The 19,830-nt window shown below is 39.0% G+C and overlaps 1 protein-coding gene across 3 annotated transcripts in view; it reads left to right on the forward strand.

Annotated features, from left to right (window-relative positions):
• Positions 1-15,880, forward strand: part of SNTB1 (syntrophin beta 1) — a 242,269-nt gene extending 226,389 nt beyond the window's left edge. For 2 of the 3 annotated variants that reach the window (XM_036830513.1, XM_036830512.1), the window contains exons 6-8: positions 3,221-3,417; positions 10,902-11,092; positions 13,996-15,880. In XM_036830513.1, coding sequence (XP_036686408.1) covers positions 3,221-3,417; positions 10,902-11,092; positions 13,996-14,088 — 481 coding nt within the window. In that variant the 3' untranslated portion in view covers positions 14,089-15,880. Of the gene's footprint in view, positions 1-3,220; positions 3,418-10,168; positions 10,405-10,901; positions 11,093-13,995 lie in introns of those variants that run through there. The other variant, XM_036830514.1, reaches the window with a different exon arrangement.
• The last annotated feature ends 3,950 nt before the right edge of the window (positions 15,881-19,830 follow it).

Here is a 19,830-nt window from a genome sequence, read left to right on the forward strand (position 1 = left end):
CAGAATCCAACAGCACATTAAAAGGGTCATACACCAATGATCAAGTGGGATTTATCCCAGGAATTCAAGGATTCTTCAATATATGCAAATCAATCAATGTGATACACCATATTAACAAATTGAAGGATAAAACCCATATGATAATCTCAATGGATGCAGAAAAAGCTTTTGACAAAATTCAACACCCATTTATGATAAAACCGTCCAGAAAGTAGGCATAGAGGGAACTTACCTCAACATAATAAAGGCCATATATGAAAAACCCATACCCAACATCGTTCTCAATGGTGAAAAACTGAAACCATTTCCACTAAGATCAGGAAAAAGACAAGATTGCCCACTCTCACCACTATTATTCAACATAGTTTTGGAAGTTTTAGCCACAGCAGTCAGAGAAGAAAAAGAAATAAAAGGAATCCAAATCAGGAAAGAAGAAGTAAAGCTGTCAGTGTTTGCAGATGACATGATACTATACATAGAGAATCCTAAAGATGCTACCAGAAAACTACTAGAGCTAATCAATGAATTTGGTAAAGTAGCAGGATACAAAATTAATGCACAGAAATCTCTTGCACTCCTATACACTAATGATGGAAAATCTGAAAGGGAAATTAAGGAAACACTCCCGTTTACCACTGCAACAAAAATAATAAAATACCAAGGAATAAATCTACCTAAGGAGACAAAAAACCTGTATGCAGAAAACTATAAGACACTGATGACACAAATTAAAGATGATACAAACAGAGAGATATACCATGTTCTTGGATTGGAAGAATAAATATTGTGAAAATGATGATACTACCCAAAGCAATCTACGGATTCAATGCAGTCCCTATCAAATTACCAATGGCATTTTTCACACAGCTAGAACAAAAAATTTCACAATCTATATGGAAACACAAAAGACCCTGAATAGCCAAAGCAATCTTGAGAAAGAAAAACGGAGCTGGAGGAATCACTCTCTGACTTCAGACTCTACTACAAAGCTACAGTAATCAAGACAGTATGGTACTGGCACAAAAACAGCAATATCAATCAATGGAACAGGATAGAAAGCCCAGAGATAAACCCACACGCATATGGTCACCTTATCTTTGATAAAGGAGTCAAGAATATGCAATGGAGAAAAGACAGCCACTTCAACAAGTGGTGCTGGGACAACTGGACAGCTACATGTAAAAGAATGAAATTAGAACACTCCCTAACACCATACACAAAAATAAACTTGAAATGGATTAAAGACCTAAATGTAAGGCCGGACACTATAAAACTCTTAGAGAAAAACATAGGCAGAACACTGTATGACATAAATCACAGCAAGATCCTTTTTGACCCACCTCCTAGAGAAATAGAATTAAAAACAAAAATAAACAAATGGGACCTGATGAAACTTAAAAGCTTTTGCACAGCGAAGGAAACCATAAACAAGACGAAAAACAGCCCTCAGAATGGGAGAAAATATTTGTAAACAAAGCAACTGACAAAGGATTAATGTCCAAAATTTACAAGCAGCTCATGCAGCTCAATATCAGAAAACCCAAACAACCCAATCCAAAAATGGGCAGAGGACCTAAATAGACATTTCTCCAAAGAAGATATACAGATTTCCAACAAACACATGAAAGGATGCTCAACATCAATAGTCATTAGAGAAGTGAAAATCAAAACTACAATGAGGTATCACCTCATAGCAGTCAGAATGGCCATCATCAAAAAGTCTACAAATAATAAATGCTGGAGAGGGTGTGGAGAAAAGGGAACCCTCTTGCACTGTTGGTGGGAATGTAAATTGATACAGCCACTATGGAGAACAGTATGGAGGTTCCTTAAAAAACTAAAAATAGAACTACCATATGACCCAGTAATACCACTACTGGGCATATACCCTGAGAAAACCATAATTCAAAAAGAGACATATACCACAATGTTCATTGCAGCACTATTTACAATAGCCAGAACATGGAAGCAACCTAAGTGTCCATCGACAGATGAATGGATAAAGAAGATGTGGCACATACATACAATGGAATATTACTCAGCCATAAAAAGAAACAAAACTGAGTTATTTGTAGTGAGGTGGATGGACCTAGAGTCTGTCATACAGAGTGAAGTAAGTCAGAAAGAGAAAGACAAGTACCGTATGCTAACACATACATATGGAATTTAAAAAAAAAAAAGATTCTGAAGGACCTAGGCACAGGACAGGAATAAAGACATAGACGTAGGGAATGGACTTGAGGACACGGGGAGGGGGAAGGGTAAGCTGGGACGAAGTGAGAGAGTGGCATGGACATATATACACTACCAAATGTAAAATACGTAGGTAGTTGGAAGCAGCCACATAGCACAGGGAGATCAACTTTGTTCTTTGTGACCACCTAGAGGGGTGGGATAGGGAGGGTGGGAGGGAGACCCAAGAGGCAGGGGATATGGGGATATATGTATATGTATAGCTGATTCACTTTGTTATACAGCAGAAACTAACACACCATTGTAAAGCAATTATACTCCAATAAAGATGTTAAAAAAAAACACTCTTGAGAATCTCTTTAATCTCCCATAAAATGTAGTTCTCTTCCATGTCTCAAGAAGTCCAGCATTACTGTTCTTTTTCAAGCTTTAACACCGACACACACAGATTGCTACTTCTTCAGCTGCATCCCCTGGTTGTCTGCTTGAATTTGGAGACTGTGTGCATGAGAAATGCATGCCCAGAAGTGCATTCAGTGCAGCCAGATGATCCAAAGTTCAAGAAACACAGGGGGTAACTAAGTCTAACCCAGGAAACAATAGATACCCTTTCTTGTCTTATGCTCTCACTGGGTCATACATATGCCCAGGAATGGAATGGGGGAGATGGGATTTTCCACATCATTTAAATTGTTCTCTCAATCATTTATTTAATTATCTTCCCTTTTGGTTGAGTGAGTATAGCTGAATTTGTCTAAATAAAGTTAAAGTCACAATATTCAATTCCTCTGCATAGTCAACCGGATGCACAGTTCTTGGCCACTATGCTAATCTCACTCTACCATTGGCCAGGCAGTGGGTGAGGAGATGGCAGAAAACCATGGTGAACATTAGGGTATAGTGGACCTTTTGGTTCCGTATCAGAAAATTGAGAGCAAATCACCAATTTGGGGCTTTTCACAGGTGTATCAGGTGAATACAGTAGTTTCCATTTTGATAATTTCTCTCTCTCTGTTTTTCTCAACAGGCTGGTCCATTCAGGTCCAGGGAAAGGATCACCCCAGGCTGGTGTAGATCTGTCCTTTGCAACACGAACTGGTACCAGGCAGGGTATTGAAACGCATCTCTTCAGGGCTGAGAACAGCAGGGACCTCTCACATTGGACAAGGAGCATAGTACAGGGGTGCCATAACTCAGCTGAACTCACTACTGAAGTCACCACAGGTGAGCATTGCTGGCTTTGGTTTTGTGATGTCACATCCTTATGGAAAGAATGCACCCTCTACTCCACCACAGCCTCAAAATTGTTTCCATTACTGGCCATTTGGGGTACTTAAAATTCCAGAGATAAACTTAAATTCCAGAGGTAAATTTAAAATTCTTCTAAATTAAGGCACTGAATGCCCTACTAAAATGGAACCCAGGGGTTTGATTGTGAAAAGCCTTATCTCATCTTCATTCAGGAAAAGTGGGTAACTTAGACAGTCAGATGTCATTTCTACCATGGTAGACAGTGCAAATCTAGAACATTTCCATCATGGTAGAAAGCCCTGATGGTATCTGCTCTGGATGAACAGGATTTTCCCACAAGACCTCTAAGGTTGTGAAATAAATGAAATAGAAACCAAGAAAACAATACCAAAAGATCAATGAAATTAAAAGCTGGTTCTTTGAAAAGATAAACAAAATTGATCAACCTTTAGCCAGACTCATCAAGAAAAAAAGGAAGAGGACTGAAATCGATAAAATTAGAAATGAAAAAGGAGAAATTAAAACCTACACCGCAGAAATACAAAGGATCATAAGAGACTACTACAAACAACTATATGCTAATAAAACGGAGAACCTGGAAGAAATGGACAAATTCTTAGAAAGGTACAACCTTCCAGGACTGAACCAAGAAGAAATAGAAAATATGAACAGACCAATCACAAGTAATGAAATTGAAACTGTGATTAAAAATCTTCCAACAAACAAAAGTCCAGGACCAGATGACTTCATGGGCAACTTCTGTCAAACATTTAGAGAAGAGCTAACGCCTATCCTTCTCAAATTGAACACTCCCAAGCTCATTCTATGAGGCCACCATCACCCTGATACCAAAACCAGACAAAGATACTACAATAAAAGAAAATTACAGACCAATATCACTGTTGAACATAGACACAAATATCCTCAACAAAATACTAGCAAACAGAATCCAGCAACACATTAAAAGGATCATACACCATGACCAAATGGGATTTATCCCAGGGGCGCAAGGATTCTTCAATATACGCAAATCAATCAATGTGATACACCATATTAACAAAATGAAGAATAAAAACCATATGATCATCTCAATAGATGGAGAAAAACTCCTGACAACATTCAACACCCATTGATGATAAAAACTCTCCAGAAAGTGGGCATAGGGAGAACCTACCTCAACATATGGCCTCAAAAGCCATATATGACAAACCCATAGCAAACATCATTCTCAATGGTGAAAAACTGAAATCATTTCCTCTAAGATCAGGAACAAGACAAGGATATCCATTCTCACCACTTTTATTCAACATAGCTTTGGAAGTCCTAGCCACAGCAATCAGAGAAGAAAAAGAAATAAAAGGAATACAAATTGGAAAAGAAGAAGTAAAACTGTCACTGTCTGCAGATGACATGATACTATACATAGAGAATCCTAAAGATGCCACCAGAAAACTACTAGAGCTAATCAATGAATTTGGAAAAGTTGCAGGATACAAGATTAATGCACAGAAATCTCTTGCATTCCTACACACTAGCAGAGAAAGATCAGAAAGAGAAATTAAGGAAACACTCCCATTTACCATTGCAACAAAAAGAATAAAATACCTAGGAATAAACCTACCTAGGGAGACAAAAGACTTGTACTCAGAAAACTATAAGATACTGATGAAAGAAATCAAAGACAACACAAACAGATGGAGAGATATACCATGTTCTTGGACTTGAAGAATGAACATTGTGAAAATGACTATACTACCCAAAGCAATCTACAGATTCAATGCAACTCCTATCAAACTACCAATGGCATTTTTCACAGAACTAGAACAAAAAATTTCACAGTCTGTATGGAAACACAAAAGACCCCGAATAGCCAAAGCAATCTTGAGAAAGAAAAATGGAGCTGGAGGAATCAGACTCCCTGACTTCAGACTCTACTACAAAACTACAGTAATCAAGACAGTATGGTACTGGCACTAAAACAGAAATATAGATCAATGGAACAGGATAGAAAGCCCAGAGATAAACCCACACACCTATGGTCACCTAATGTATGACAAAGGAGGCAAGAATATACAATGGAGAAAAGACAGCCACTTCAATAAGTGGTGCTGGGACAACTGGACAGCTACATGTAAAAGAATGAAATTAGAACACTCCCTAACACCATACACAAAAATGAACTTGAAATGGTTTAAAGACCTAAATATAAGTCCAGACACTATAAAACTCTTAGAGGAAAACATAGGCAGAACACTCTTTGACATAAATCACAGCAAGATCTTTTTTGATCCACCTCCTAGAGTAATGAAAATAAAAACAAAAACAAACAAATGAGACCTAATTAAACTTAAAAGCTTTTGCACAGGGGCCTCCCTGGTGGCGCAGTGGTTGAGAATCTGCCTGCCAATGCAGGGGACACGGGTTCGAGCCCTGGTCTGGGAAGATCCCACATGCCGCGGAGCAACTAGGCCCGTGAGCCACAACTACTGAGCCTGCGCATCTGGAGCCTGTGCTCCGCAACAAGAGAGGCCGCAATAGTGAGAGGCCGGCGCACCGCGATGAAGAGTGGCCCCCGCTTGCTGCAACTAGAGAAAGCCCTCGCACAGAAACAAAGACCCAACACAGCCAATAATAAATAAATTAATTAAGAAAAAAAAATTAAAAAAAAAAAAAAAGCTTTTGCACAGCAAAGGAAACCATAAACAAGACGAGACGACAACCCTCAGAATGGGAGAAAATATTTGCAAATGAAGCAACTGACAAGGGATTAATCTCCAATATATACAAACAGCTCATGCAGCTCAATATCAAAAAAAACAAAGAACCCAATCAAAAAATGGGTGGCAGACCTAAATAGACTTTTCTCCAAAGAAGACATACAGATGGCCAAGAGGCACATGAAAAGATGCTCAACATCACTAATTATTAGAGAAATGCAAATCAAAACTACAATGAGGTATCACCTCACACCAGTCAGAATTGCCATCATCAAAAAATCTACAAACAGTAAATGCTGGAAAGGGTGTGGAGAAAAGGGAACCCTCTTGCACTGTTGGTAGGAATGCAAATTGATACAGCCACTATGGAGAACAGCATGGAGGTTCCTTAAAAAACTAAAAATAGAACTACCACATGACCCAGCAATCCCACTACTGGGCATATACCCTGAGAAAACTGTAATTCCAAAAGATATATGCACCCCAATATTCATAGCAGCACTATTTACAATAGCCAGGACTTAGACGCAACCTAATGTTCATCAACAGAGGAATGCATAAAGAAGATGTGGCACGTATATACAATGGAATATTACTCAGCCATAAAAGGGAATGAAATTGTGCCATTTACAGAGACATGGATGGACCTGGAAACTGTCATACCGAGTGAAATAAGTCAGAAAGAGAAAAACAAATATTGTATGTTAATGCATGTATGTGGAATTTAGAAAAAAGTTCAGATGAACCTATTTGCAAAGCAGAAATAGAGAAACAGACATAGAGAACAAATGTATGGACACCAAGTTCGGGTGGGATGGATTGGGAGATTGCGATTGACGTATGTACACCAGTGTGTATGAAATAGATGGCTGGTGAGGGCCTACTGTATAGCACAGGGCGGGGGGAAAGACGGTACAATCTGTTTGAAGGACATATATTAAGTTAACCTTAAAAATGCACTCCAATATACACTAGATGCAAACAAATACTGTTTGAGTCCACTTACACGAGGTACGTAGAAGAGCCAAATTCATAGAGTCAGAAAGTACCTCGGTAGATGCCAGGGGCTGGGAGGTGGGTGGGGGAGGGGGAATGGGGAGTTAGTGTTTAATGGGGACAGAGTTTCCGTTTAGGAAGGTGAAAAATTTGGGAGATGGATGATGGTGAGAGTTGCACAACAATGTGAATGTACTTAGTGCCACTGAACTGGTTAAATAGTTAAATATGGTTTAAATAGTATAAGGTTAAATATGATTAAAATAGTATGTTTTATATTATGTAACTTTTACCACAATAAAAAAAGTTCTTTTAAAAAGAATTAATTAAGTGGAATATAAATCCTTTCTCCATCTCTGCTCTGAAGCAGAACTATTCCTCTATCCTCAACGAATATCTGTCTCTTGAGGTGCCTGAATTAGGTGTTTCACCCACGGAGGGATGCCATATAAAAACAAGACATTTTGTGTTTACTTTAGGTTAAAATAAATTAAGTTGGCCTTAAAAAAAAAAAAAAAAGACCTCTTAGGTACAGTGTTTCCAAACTTTAGTCACACTGAAAACAACAACAACAAAAACAAAGTTTTTTAGTTGTACCCTCAGAAGCCTCCGATTGCTGATGCCCATCCCTAGAGATAGTGACGCAGCAGTTCTGGGGCGGGGCCTGGGAATTTGCATCTAGGACGATACCAGGCGGTGCTGAGGCTGCTGGTCCGTGGACCACTCTGTGTGCAGTACTGCGCTAGGGTGCAACTTCCTCCAGCGCCCAGGAGGATTCTAAAAGATGGGACCCACGTCAACATGTAGTAGGGCTTCTCCACATTTCCTTTACTGGTGCGAACATGAAAAACCAGATGTTTTGTAGAATTTCTGCTGCAGCATCTCTGAGATAATCACTGTCTTTTAAAAATTATCCTGGGGGGCTTCCCTGGTGGCGCAGTGGTTGCGAATCTGCCTGCCAGTGCAGGGGACACGGGTTCGAGCCCTGGTCTGGGAAGATCCCACACGCCACGGAGCAACTAGGCCCGTGAGCCCCAGTTACTGAGCCTGCGCGTCTGGAGCCTGTGCTCCGCAACAAGAGAGGCCGCGACAGTGAGAGGCCCGCGCACCGCGATGAAGAGTGGCCCCCACTCGCCGCAACTAGAGAAAGCCCTCGCACAGAAACGAAGACCCAACACAGCAATCAATCAATCAATCAATGAATCAATCAATAATCAATCCTGAAACGAGTTAGTACCCCCCAATATTTTCCAACATTGTTGAACATGTCTCTCGGAGTGTCACTGAAGTTTTTATTTTTGACGCCTACTCTGTATGGCACGAAAAACTAGAGTTTCAAACCTGAGAGTTGGAAAAGGCTCAAGTCACCTGAAAACTAAATTTAATGAAGTTATACGTGTAATTGCAGAGAAGTCCAGACTCCTTGCAACAACTTCTGGGGTGTTCTAGAAAAGAATGAAGATGGCCAAGGGGGTTTGGTTTAGTTTACATTCCACAAATTTCATAAAATCCTTCTCTCAGTAAGCTGAACTCTACTTTGACAGGAAAACAATGAGGCTGTTGATGGACCAGCCAAAGGAGAATGACAAAGAATTGTGTGGACTGAGCTAGCTGGGTGGTGGGAGAGAAGCAATTATGGAAATGGCCAAAGGGGCAGCCCAGTTTCAAATGGAAAGATGCCTGCAGAGAGTTGGGGGAAGGGGCTTATGTTTTAATCAGAGCTTCAATTAACGTGATAATGGGTTCAATCTATCCTGTGTAGATTAAGAACGTCTTCAGATAACTGATTACATTATATAAAGGCCACGAATACCACTTTAGGTCAATTAAAATTAAAAGTAACCACAGTCAATTAATTCAAACCATCCAGTGGCACAGCTTTCAAATTCAAACATAGAGGAAGGGGGAAAAAACATGTTTAGAGCTCAGGGGCCCACATATTCTGCAGATGTTAGAAGTGAAAAGTTTCAAAAATGAGGATTCGAGATGGGAAGTCGTAACTACATCTGTGCCGTGTCTATGTTATGTTTTGGTCATCCTTGAACTGGACGTGTGGCAGAGGTCTAGGGCCCTTCTGAGAGGATAACTTAAGACTTGCCAAGGGGTTCCTCCCAGGACTCATAGACCTATTAGAGAATGCACCTTTGGAAAATATCAACCCTTTGTTACAAGTTGAAAGATGGCTGCGGTCAGTTGAAGGAAGGGGTATATGTTTTAACCAATTCAAAGCCACCTCATTCTGTGAGCAAATAGACACTCTGTTTCTTCCCCCAAACTCTGAGGGGCTCCCCCCACCCCAGTTATTACTCTGAAAGCCTCTTTGCCAAGATCCCTCCCCATATGCCTCCGTATCCTGAGCACCAGAGTGTGAGAAGGCTGTACAAGACAGACTGGAAGGAAAGAACTTGAATTTTGAAATCTAAACCACTGGGTTGTGACATGTTCACCTCTCTGAGCTTTGCTTTTATCACCTGTAATATTAAGCTAAGGTCCTGCTTCCAAAGTGTGCTGAGGTGAAATTCAGTTTGGTTATAAAGCTGAGCTGAGCTAAAGGTGGTAGAGAGTAATCAATACTGCCTATGTCCTCGTATCCCCAAAGAGCTTTCAGATGTATATGAAGGCCAGAGCCAATTGACTTGCTAGGGCCTGTTAAATGTGGTGTTTTGTGAGGCAAAAAAATCCAATCTGATACTTTTGCTTTTTTTTTTTTTTTTTTGGCCAAGAGGCTTGCGAGATCTTACTTCCCTGGCCAGGGATCGAACCGGGGGCTGGCAGTGAAAGTACCAAGTCCTAACCACTGGACCGCCAGGGAATTCCCTCCAGATCTTTTTGATTAAGCGTTTTAAACACTCACAAGTCTTCCTAATGGGAACTTGGAATCAGGTGGCAGTCCCCCTGTCCAGCTCATAACCTGAGAGCACTGGTCTCTTTTCCTAAATGCAAGGCGGACCACAGATAAATGCTGGCACCTAACCTGATCAAAAGGTTTTACTTTTGTTCCGTTGGATCAGAGGGCACCTGTGGACACCAGCTGAGGTTCCTGAATACCACACTGGACAGAGGGAGGAAACAGCATCCTTCACCGAAGGTGCCACGTCTGACACCGATCTGCAACAGCAGCTTTTCCAGGACCCAAGACCATCAGATCATCAGGGAAATGCAAAAAGCACTTCTTTCTGTTTATAACATGAGCTTTATTCAACTTTTTTAAAATTAAAAATCAGGTTATTTTTTCACTACTCACTCCCGACTTCTTACATGTGTTTTTGTTAACTTGGGTAATGTCACTGGGGGATTGCTTGCTTCTTTCACCAGGTGGTAGACATGGCATTGATTGATCGATCGATGGATTGATTGATTGTGTGTGTGTTGACGATGATCAGAGGTAGCTTACTCTAAATCAAATGTCAGTTTTTTCCAGCTTGATACAAGGCCATTGGAACACCCGTCTCCCTACATACATGTTGTCAGACGGTCATATAAGGGCTAGAGCCCAGACAAAATTCAGTAAATCCCAGCAAAAGGAATTTCTTTCAGTTTATTTCCCTTAGTTTCACAGGGCAAGTTAAATTACAATATCACAATCAATCTAAGGAGAATATTTTCATGCATGATTATTAATTTTTAACCTTAGAAAGAAGTTGGTGGCTGGGCCCTGGGTTTGGGGAGACTAGAAGCTTAAGTGCCTGGGAAAATGGATAGACTTCCATTGTTCATACTTCTGTCTCCATCTGTGTCTCTCAGCTTGCACCTATAAAAACCAGGAGTGCCGGTTGACGATACATTATGAGAATGGATTTTCTATTACCACTGAACCACAGGAGGGTGTCTTTCCCAAGACAATCATACAGGCTCCTTATGAAAAGCTGAAAATGTCTTCAGATGATGGAATCAGGATGCTGTATTTAGATTTTGGAGGCAAAGATGGAGAGCTTGTAAGTGCACTTTTCTTTAGACAGTGTGGTTTCGTATATTTTGTCTTACAATACATCCATTATGGCCTGCAAACATAATGCTGCCTGTATTTATTTAGCATTTGACTATTTACAAAGTACTTATAGATTCATGTCTTAATTGAACCTTGAAAAACAGTGAGGGGATCCAATTTTTTCACAGTTCTTTACTTTGGTCTCATTTTCCATGGGAATATTACAGAAATACTTGAATCAAAGGAAAGGATCCTTTACGAAGTCAGCATTAAATTCTTTTCAAAGAGGGTCCCACCAGCTTGAAGATATACCATTCATTGTTTAAAAGTATCAAGCATCTGATCTAACCTGGGCATTGTGCTAGGTGTCAGGGATGTAGGGATGTAAAACACCAGTCCTGGCAATCTGGGAGGTCTCAAAGGAGCAGAGAGCATGGAGAGCACAGATGGGGTGGGGTGGGAAGGGCCAGAGTGGAGGTGGCCGTGAGGAAACCCAGCAAAACTGGTCAACTCTACCTGAGTGGAGAGACGGCCAGACAAGGACCCAGAAGTTTTGAGCTCATATCAAAAAGTGTCCAACAAAATCAGCAAGTTTGTCAGTTAACATAACATTTTTACTTCTCATATCATTGCAAATTGCCCATGTATTTAAAATCATGATTTCCTGTGATCGTTACTGCCTACCATAGTGAAAACATATGTTACTCTAGTTCCACTGAAGGGTGAAAGTTGCACATTCTTCTACTTTCTAGCAAGTATAGTTCTCAAGAAGACATAGCATCTCATTTAAGCTGTGGAATGTAGAACTTCAAACAGGACCTTGATTTGGAACAACTAGTTTCTGTCTAGGTCCTTCCTAGTCAACAAATATCTATTGACTCACACTTGATAACGGGGACAGGGGATATATAAAATGCAGAGATAAACCTCAATTTTAAAGATCTAGTCATTTTAACTCAGCTACTAGCCTTGCACAATCCTCCCTTTCCCTGCTCCCGTCTCTCTGAAGGAAAGGGCCAGGGCCACACTTGAAAGAGCATAGGAGCCTGAAATCTCAAAGTTTCAGCACCACTGTCCTAGATCATGCAATACTACTAGCCCCAGTGCAGTACCAGGTTTCTTCCTACGGGTGTCACAGGAGTCATGATGAAGTCAGTGCCCCGTGGCTGACAGGTGATCTGAACTCACTTTCTGAGAACAATTTCCAGCCAGTCATTTTTCTAACCTTTAAAATGGATCCGCAGAATTTTATAGAATTTTGTTGTTTATTTGTGTGTTCAATCAGTAAATTCAGCCTGAAGCACCAGTTTGGAAAGAAGAGAAAGTTTTGCTGAGGACCCTTCTGGTTCAGTTGCTGCTCTATCCATCACCCAGCTGCGCACTTTTTCCTAAGGGTGACTACTCCCTAGCAGCAGGGAAAAGAACAAGAAGCAGTCTCCTGTTTTATCCATGGCTTGAAAATTCAAGGCTATTTTTGCCCATGAGGAAAAAATCACTTATGTCTAAATTTCAGCCTTTCTGCCTGTAATTACAACCTGACTTGAAAGACTTAGGAAGGACTGATTTTTTGCTGTCAATATATTAGGCTGATAAGCTCAAGTTCAGACACAGCTCCCCCAGGGTCTAGCTACGCAACCCCCAGAGGCAGGTGCCAGGGAGGAGGAAAGGAGCAGAGGTGAGTTGTACAAAATGCAATAAATTGAGGGTCAGGAGACCCTTGCTCTCTTTCTGAGTGTGGAACTAACTCACCAGTTGTCTTGCGCAAGTCCTTTTATTTCTTTGGATCTAAGTCTTTATCCATAAAATACAGTGACTGAAGTAGATGATAATCTTTAAGGTTACTTCTAAAAGTTGCATTCTGTGTTCGTGAAATAGAATATGGTGATTAAGCCCAGACTGTGGCATCAGATAGACCTGCGTTTGAGTCCATGCTTTCTCTTTACTGCGAGATCTATGATCTCAGAAAGTTTTATAACTTCTCCAAATCTTAGTTTCCCATATAAAACATAGAGATAGTAATGATAGCTACCTCATAGGGATTTTGTGAAAATTAAATAAGATAGTATATAGAAAATATTTAACACAGCACCTGGTTCATGCTAAGTACAACTTAACTTTGCTGGGTGTTATTTTATGATCAGGTTGTTATTTCCCAGCAGTGTCATCATCAGAACAGAACTGGGGACAGTGGATGAGAATTGGGAGCAACACGCTCAATGCTCCTGAATTAGGTCAGGTGATAAAAATTCAGCCTATTAGGCTCTGACCACGTGCCAGCCCAGTAGGAACACACGGAGAAAGAGAAAACTTTAGAGTGGGTCTTAACAGACAAGTGATGTACGTGATTACAACAGTCCAAGAGTGTAGGACAGTGAGGACACAGCTGCTTCAAAACCTGGGTTCTGCATTTTATGGTTTATAAGGAATTTTCACATACAGTATCTCATTTTAATACTCTACCAGCTGTGAGTTAGATAGGCCTGGCAAAATTTTTCAGTGACTTGTCCAAGATTATGTACACATCTAAAAAGTGTTAGAACCAGGACTCAAACCTATGATGTGAAATTTAGTGCTGCTTCATACTGTACCTAATCCAACATAAATAATATCACTATCGTGATACCCAAAATAAATGGTTTAGACAGTCAAGAAGGGCAACACTGACATTTATGCTACGGGTATGTATAAATTTCACAGAACTCATTTTGGAAAAAAAGATATACGAGATGTAAGGAATAAGTTCAAAGAGTTATTTTTTTAATCCCACTGGGGGGCAAGGATTTAAAAACACAATTGCTCCAGTTAACACTTGCAAGCAGGAAGTGCACAGATCTGTTTGATGTGTAACTCACTATTTTGTATCAAGCGTTGGTTTAAAATCTTTCATGTTCTCTTCTTTTTGAATTTCAGCAACTGGACCTTCATTCCTGCCCCAAGCCGATTGTTTTCATCATTCATTCCTTCCTGTCAGCTAAGATTACAAGGCTGGGGTTGGTGGCCTGAACAGAGGAGCGAATTGCCTTTGAGAAAAGGAGGGCTGCGACGCCACGGAAAAGTGTCCTATCAGACACCATTTGCAGCGATGCACCAGATGTCGCATGCCACTGTCAGCTTTAGATCCCAAGAGTCCTGTGTAATAGTCCCAGACTCCTCTGTCAATTTCAGCAACTATAAAGGGTACCTTCAGAAAAATTCCACAAGGACTATCAGAATAAAACTGTCTTTTTAGAACAGTAAAAGGGTAAAGAGGTGAGGCTGATTGGAAATACACAGCATAGCTTTTAAATAATGACAGTCAAGGACATGAACATTAGAACAGCATGTGCAGATCTTAATCATACCAGTTTCTAGGCAACTGGTTCACCCAGGTAAGCAAGGGCTGTATAGATGAGAAATGGACATTTTTCACCTCTCCCCTCCCCACCCCAGTAATAAGGACCCCTTGTTTTATTGTGCTTTATTTCCTATTTCTAATTGAGTTGAGTTTCGCTGGTAAGGAAAGAAAAGTACTTCAAATGGAAACCCACCTTTTATTTAAGTGTGAAACAGCTGTTACTTTTTCTTAATGAATTATCTTTCAATGATGTAGAATGATTCTGAAGTGTTCTTATTAGCTTATGATGAGTGGGAATTAAATAAAGCATCAGATACTGATCTGAGCTGTAAGCTGGTGGATTCTGAGCCAAAGTAGACTGCTTAAATTGCAAAGCTTTGCTGAAGAGTGGTGTGCGTGAAAGATGATTAATTCTGGGACTACACTCATACCCAAGGTCTGCTGTCTTAGAGCCATGACTTATAGCTTTATTTATAAAAGCGAATTATGGATTTTTTAAAAAGATCGCCATATATATATATATATATATATATATATATAAAATAATTCATGTGGGGTTAACTAATTTTCCCCATTTTGTGGTTTTCAGTGGAAGTACTGAGCAATTTATTGGCCCTTGTTTCTGCCTGTGCTTCTATGCATGCATTTTCAAGCAAGTAATAGAGCAGCCTTATATGATTCTGGTTAATGCTGGGTTTTACATAGAGCGCCGATGTTATAATCAAACCCATCAATAGCATCCACAGCTCTTTTGGAATTCCAGGGAAATCATATAATGACCTGATATTTTTCTACAGGAATATTTTCAGACATCGTATAGCATATTACTGATTTAACACTTTTGCTTTTATCTTTCAAAACAAATTCACTGAAAACACACCTATTATTTGATTTTAAAGTCACTTTCCTCAAATCTTGAAAATTAGCTCTAGAATTTCTGTATTTGTAACCGTTCTCTCCCCTATAGTTTTACATAGACAGATGTTCCAGGTTAGGTTTGTGTGTTATTTTTCAGAACCGTACTTTAACAAATACCTATGCAAAGAGCTTTAAAAAGTAAAACTGTTTTAAAAGAATGTGATTTTGTTCACTCAGATACATGTGTTTCTTGAGTTTTACTTTAGATCAGCATTTTATTTTAGATCAGTGTTTCCCCAAAGTAATACAAGTAACATGTAATACAAGTTCCAAGGGGCATTGATTGACTGGTGTTTTGTCGGGGGGGGGGGGAATTAAAGGGGTTGGTCATCAAAAATGTTTGTTCAATACTGAGTTAAAAAATGTTAAAGAGATTTCATGATTGCAGACCTCCTCAAAGACTTTATTGCACATTGCGATTCTACAAGGGGGGCATCCTGTGTGCCATTACTAACACTTACCTACAGAACTCCTCTCTAAAGGAGCATCTTGTGAAGCTAGTGTTAAAACACACACACACACACAAAACAAAACAAAACAAAACATTTTGGAAAACACAGCTTTAGGACACTGATTTTGTTTTGTTTTGTTTTGTTTCCTATTATTTTAAAATGCTAAAGAGTGAAGTCCCAGCCTGAATATTGTAGGAAAGCTTTGACGAATTGTAAATTGTAACGTACTCTTTCATTATATATTTTCAAAATCACTGGAATGTTGTTATACAAGAGAATTATACTTGTGTATTGTAAATAACATATTAAAATACATAGATTAATGCCAATAGCTTAATTCAACAATGTGTAATCTAAGGTGCTCAGTACTACATGAAGTGTGAGTTAATTACTCATAATTTAGTTGCAGAGATCCTATTATATATTTATAGACAAAATGATCATAATTACAAATATTATTTCTTCATCACTTGAGTTTTGGACTGATTAATATCTGGATGCGGGTCAACAGAAACTACATTCTCTGTGTTTATAAAAGTTTAATTTAAATATTTATATTTTAGAAAAATATATTTGAATAAAATTAATGCATTTTCTGAATTAAAATGTGTTATTAGCAAGAAATAGAAAATTTTACTAAGAGAATTGTGTATATAAATCATTTTTCTTCCTCAAAGTTAAATTGTATCATATCAGAGTGGCTATGATGAATCAATTTAAATACTCATTTTTTTCTCATTCTGAATTCAACAGGTTATAGCTTTACACTGCAGATTTAATCTTGTTGATGTGTGTTATGAATGTTGTGAATAACACAAACTCATACATCTGGATCGTGCGTGGGTACGGTTAGCAAATCAACTGAGTGATTTTTGGGGGGGTTGTTTTTGTCCAGTTCCCTCTGTGCTCAATCTGTTTCTTATTTGAATCAATGAATTATTAAACTCACAATGTCTGTCCTTTTAGGGACAAACCAACACCAGTGAATGATGTCTTAATCTATATTTTGTGGGAAGCTGCCCATTTGTTAGATGTGATTAGGTGAGCCCTTTGGTGTGGTGACATATCTTTAAACCATCCCATTGGAATTTAAAGAAAGCCAACAGGAAGATTGATATCAATTTTTTTTTCTGACTTGAATTACGTAGGAGGAACAAAACTATAAACCTATTTAAAAAAACACTCAGGCAGAGACATTTAATTAATTCTATCAATTGATGCATTAAAATGCTGAAAAATGCATGTTTCTTTATCCAAGTGCTTGTTGACCCTGCTTGGTTGAAGTCAGAAGGAGGTCTTAATGGACAGAAGGATTCTTCTAAAATTAATGAGCAGGGCCTTTCTGGCCCCTGTTACAAATACTGGATACTCTATCTTGAGGGGACTGGAGTAGACTGGGGTAAGGGAGTAATTTTTGAATGTACCATTTTAAAAAAAAGTTAAAAAAAAATGTGCCTATGTTTATAGCACTATGGATATCATGTAAAATTGATATATGAATTAAATAAATATTCATCTCTGAATATGGTGGGCTGGCTGGTGGTTTCCTAATAGCCACAGAGGGATATGGGAGTGTAAAGACACATCCTGTTAGTCTCTTCCTCCAAGACTGGCCTTGAAAGGTGCTAGTGGATGGAGGTGGGGGGATGATGCCACTAGCAATTTTTTTGTGTGTTTTTGTGCGTATAGTTCCAGGATGGGTCTTCCCCTGGGGCTTAGGGCTTTCAACTCTCATTTTAACTAAATTTTCATGGGATTTTACCTGTACACCAAGCTCCAAATACTCAAATTGTCTGTAGAACTTGGTTCGTGTCTAAGTTACTTGTAATAAATGTAACAGGCTGGGGTTGAGAAGTCTTTTACTATTTGAAAATTTAGTAGTATTGAGATTTAGAACTGTAGAACCTGTTTTGAAGAGACATTAGAGGTCATCAAGCACATTATTGCTCAAAGTTTACCTATAATTTTAGCAATACTACCTTAGTATTGATATTTTAGGATATGGAATTTGCTAGTAATATAGCAACATGGTGTATACATATAAAAACGAATGTACACCAGTTATAATTTTTGGAAAAATCTGTACCACCACCACATACACTATAATCCAAGTACTACATTTTGAGAAACATTGACCTTGTAGCATATGCCACTAAATTCAGGAATCTTTTCCTGAACATCCCTTGCACTTGCTCGTTCCACCTGAAATTGAAAATTTTCAGCTATGGGGAGGGGGCTCCTTATCTCCTGAGGCCGGCCATCCCCTTGCCGGATGGCTAGAGTTGTTAGAAAGTTCTTACACTCGTAGAGCCAAAACTTAACGTCTGTGTCAATTTTAGTCATCACCCTGTTCTACTCTAGAAAACACTGAAAGTCCAATCTCTTTTCCACGTGAGTGTCCTGTATAAAAGACAAATCAAGGCTGGGGGCTCCTAGGTAATATAAAATGATCTGAAAATGGCTTTAAATAGGATATTTAAACTTCCTCGTTTTTATCTTTAAGGAACCAATTGGCCAAGATTAAAGCTTCCACAATACTTAGTGGTGGGAAGTGATGGGAAAACAGGCATTTATACACCCATTAGTAGGTATACATTTGGCAATAATTTGGAGGGCAATTTTGCAATATCTATAAAAATTTACAAATACATGTACCTTTTGACTTATGGGAATTTGTCCTACAGATATATTACAGAAGTGCACAAAGACTAATGTATAAATGGTCTGGAAATAACCTTAACTAGATCCATGAGTTCATTTGGTACAAATTCTCTTTTCCAGGTTATGTAGGCAACAATTTTGCCAAATGTACCATCACTATATAACGGAGCTGAGCTAGTCCAGCCCTGTGGCTCCCTCTTTCTCCAAAAAAGAGTCCTTATAAAGAGTGGGCGCTTTAGGCATTATTCCCAGCACTGGGAAATAACTCCTCAGAACAGCTGATATCTAAGCGCAGCCTATATTCTCCCTCCCACATGCTTTTCAAGGTCCCCCTCATACTTATCGTATATATAGACTGAACAACTGGTCAGCAGGGCTCCTCTCCTGGAACATAGCCCAAAGGATGTACAGCTGAACCTCAGTTCAGCCTGCCTTTTCTTCCATGACTTTTAGTCTATTCCAAAAATTGACCTGAAGTCTTTGGGCCTTTTAGATCTCTCCTTTGTACCTGCTTTCAAATTTATCTGAAATATCTTGTCACTTTTTACTTTGAAATATTTTTTATGGGAAGTTCACAAAAGGTATGAAGTATGAGCACAGCATGGAAGTTAAGTTAAAGTAGTATCCGGGTATGGAAAGCGTGCAGGGATAGGGAAGGCTTGTAACTCGCCTTCTCCGGAAGCCCAAATAAGGGAGGCTGCAGCCCAAACCTCTGACCCTGTGGGAGTCTAGGCCCTGACGTGGATAATGTGGAGATCAGCTTTGGAATTCCAGGAAGGCATCTAGAAATTTAGGAATTAATTTCTTTGACCAATTAAATTGACTGAAAAAGCGGCCAACATATTTTTTAAAATGTTCACCCTCACTATTTTCAGCCATCGGAAAAGGAAACAGGGACTCTGCTGGTGGGTGTACGAACTGATCTCTCAGAAAGGCAATTTGGAAAAATTTACCAAAAATCACAAATTCCACTCCGAAAAACTTATACTAAGGAATAATCAGTGATGTACCAGGAATATTCATTAAAGTTTTATTTTTAATGAGGAAAAATTGAACTCATATGTCCAACAATGAGGGATTGATTTAACAAATTGTGGTTCATTTGTATCATGCAGTTATTAAAATGATGATATATGATATAAAAATCATTTTATATCATATATCATTAAGTTATATCACATTGTTAAGTGAAAAGCAGGCTATAAATTAATATACATACATACACACATCACACATATAAACACACATACACAAACATACACACACGTATGACACCAATTTTGAAAATATTTTAAACATAATGTTTAAAAATATTAACAGTGGTTACCTATAGACAGAAACAATGCTAGAATTTTTTTCCACTCTTTTTTGTATTTTCCA

The sequence above is a fragment of the Balaenoptera musculus genome, chromosome 17, assembly GCF_009873245.2.
Source record: "Balaenoptera musculus isolate JJ_BM4_2016_0621 chromosome 17, mBalMus1.pri.v3, whole genome shotgun sequence".
In the NCBI taxonomy this organism is placed as follows: Eukaryota; Metazoa; Chordata; class Mammalia; order Artiodactyla; family Balaenopteridae; genus Balaenoptera; species Balaenoptera musculus.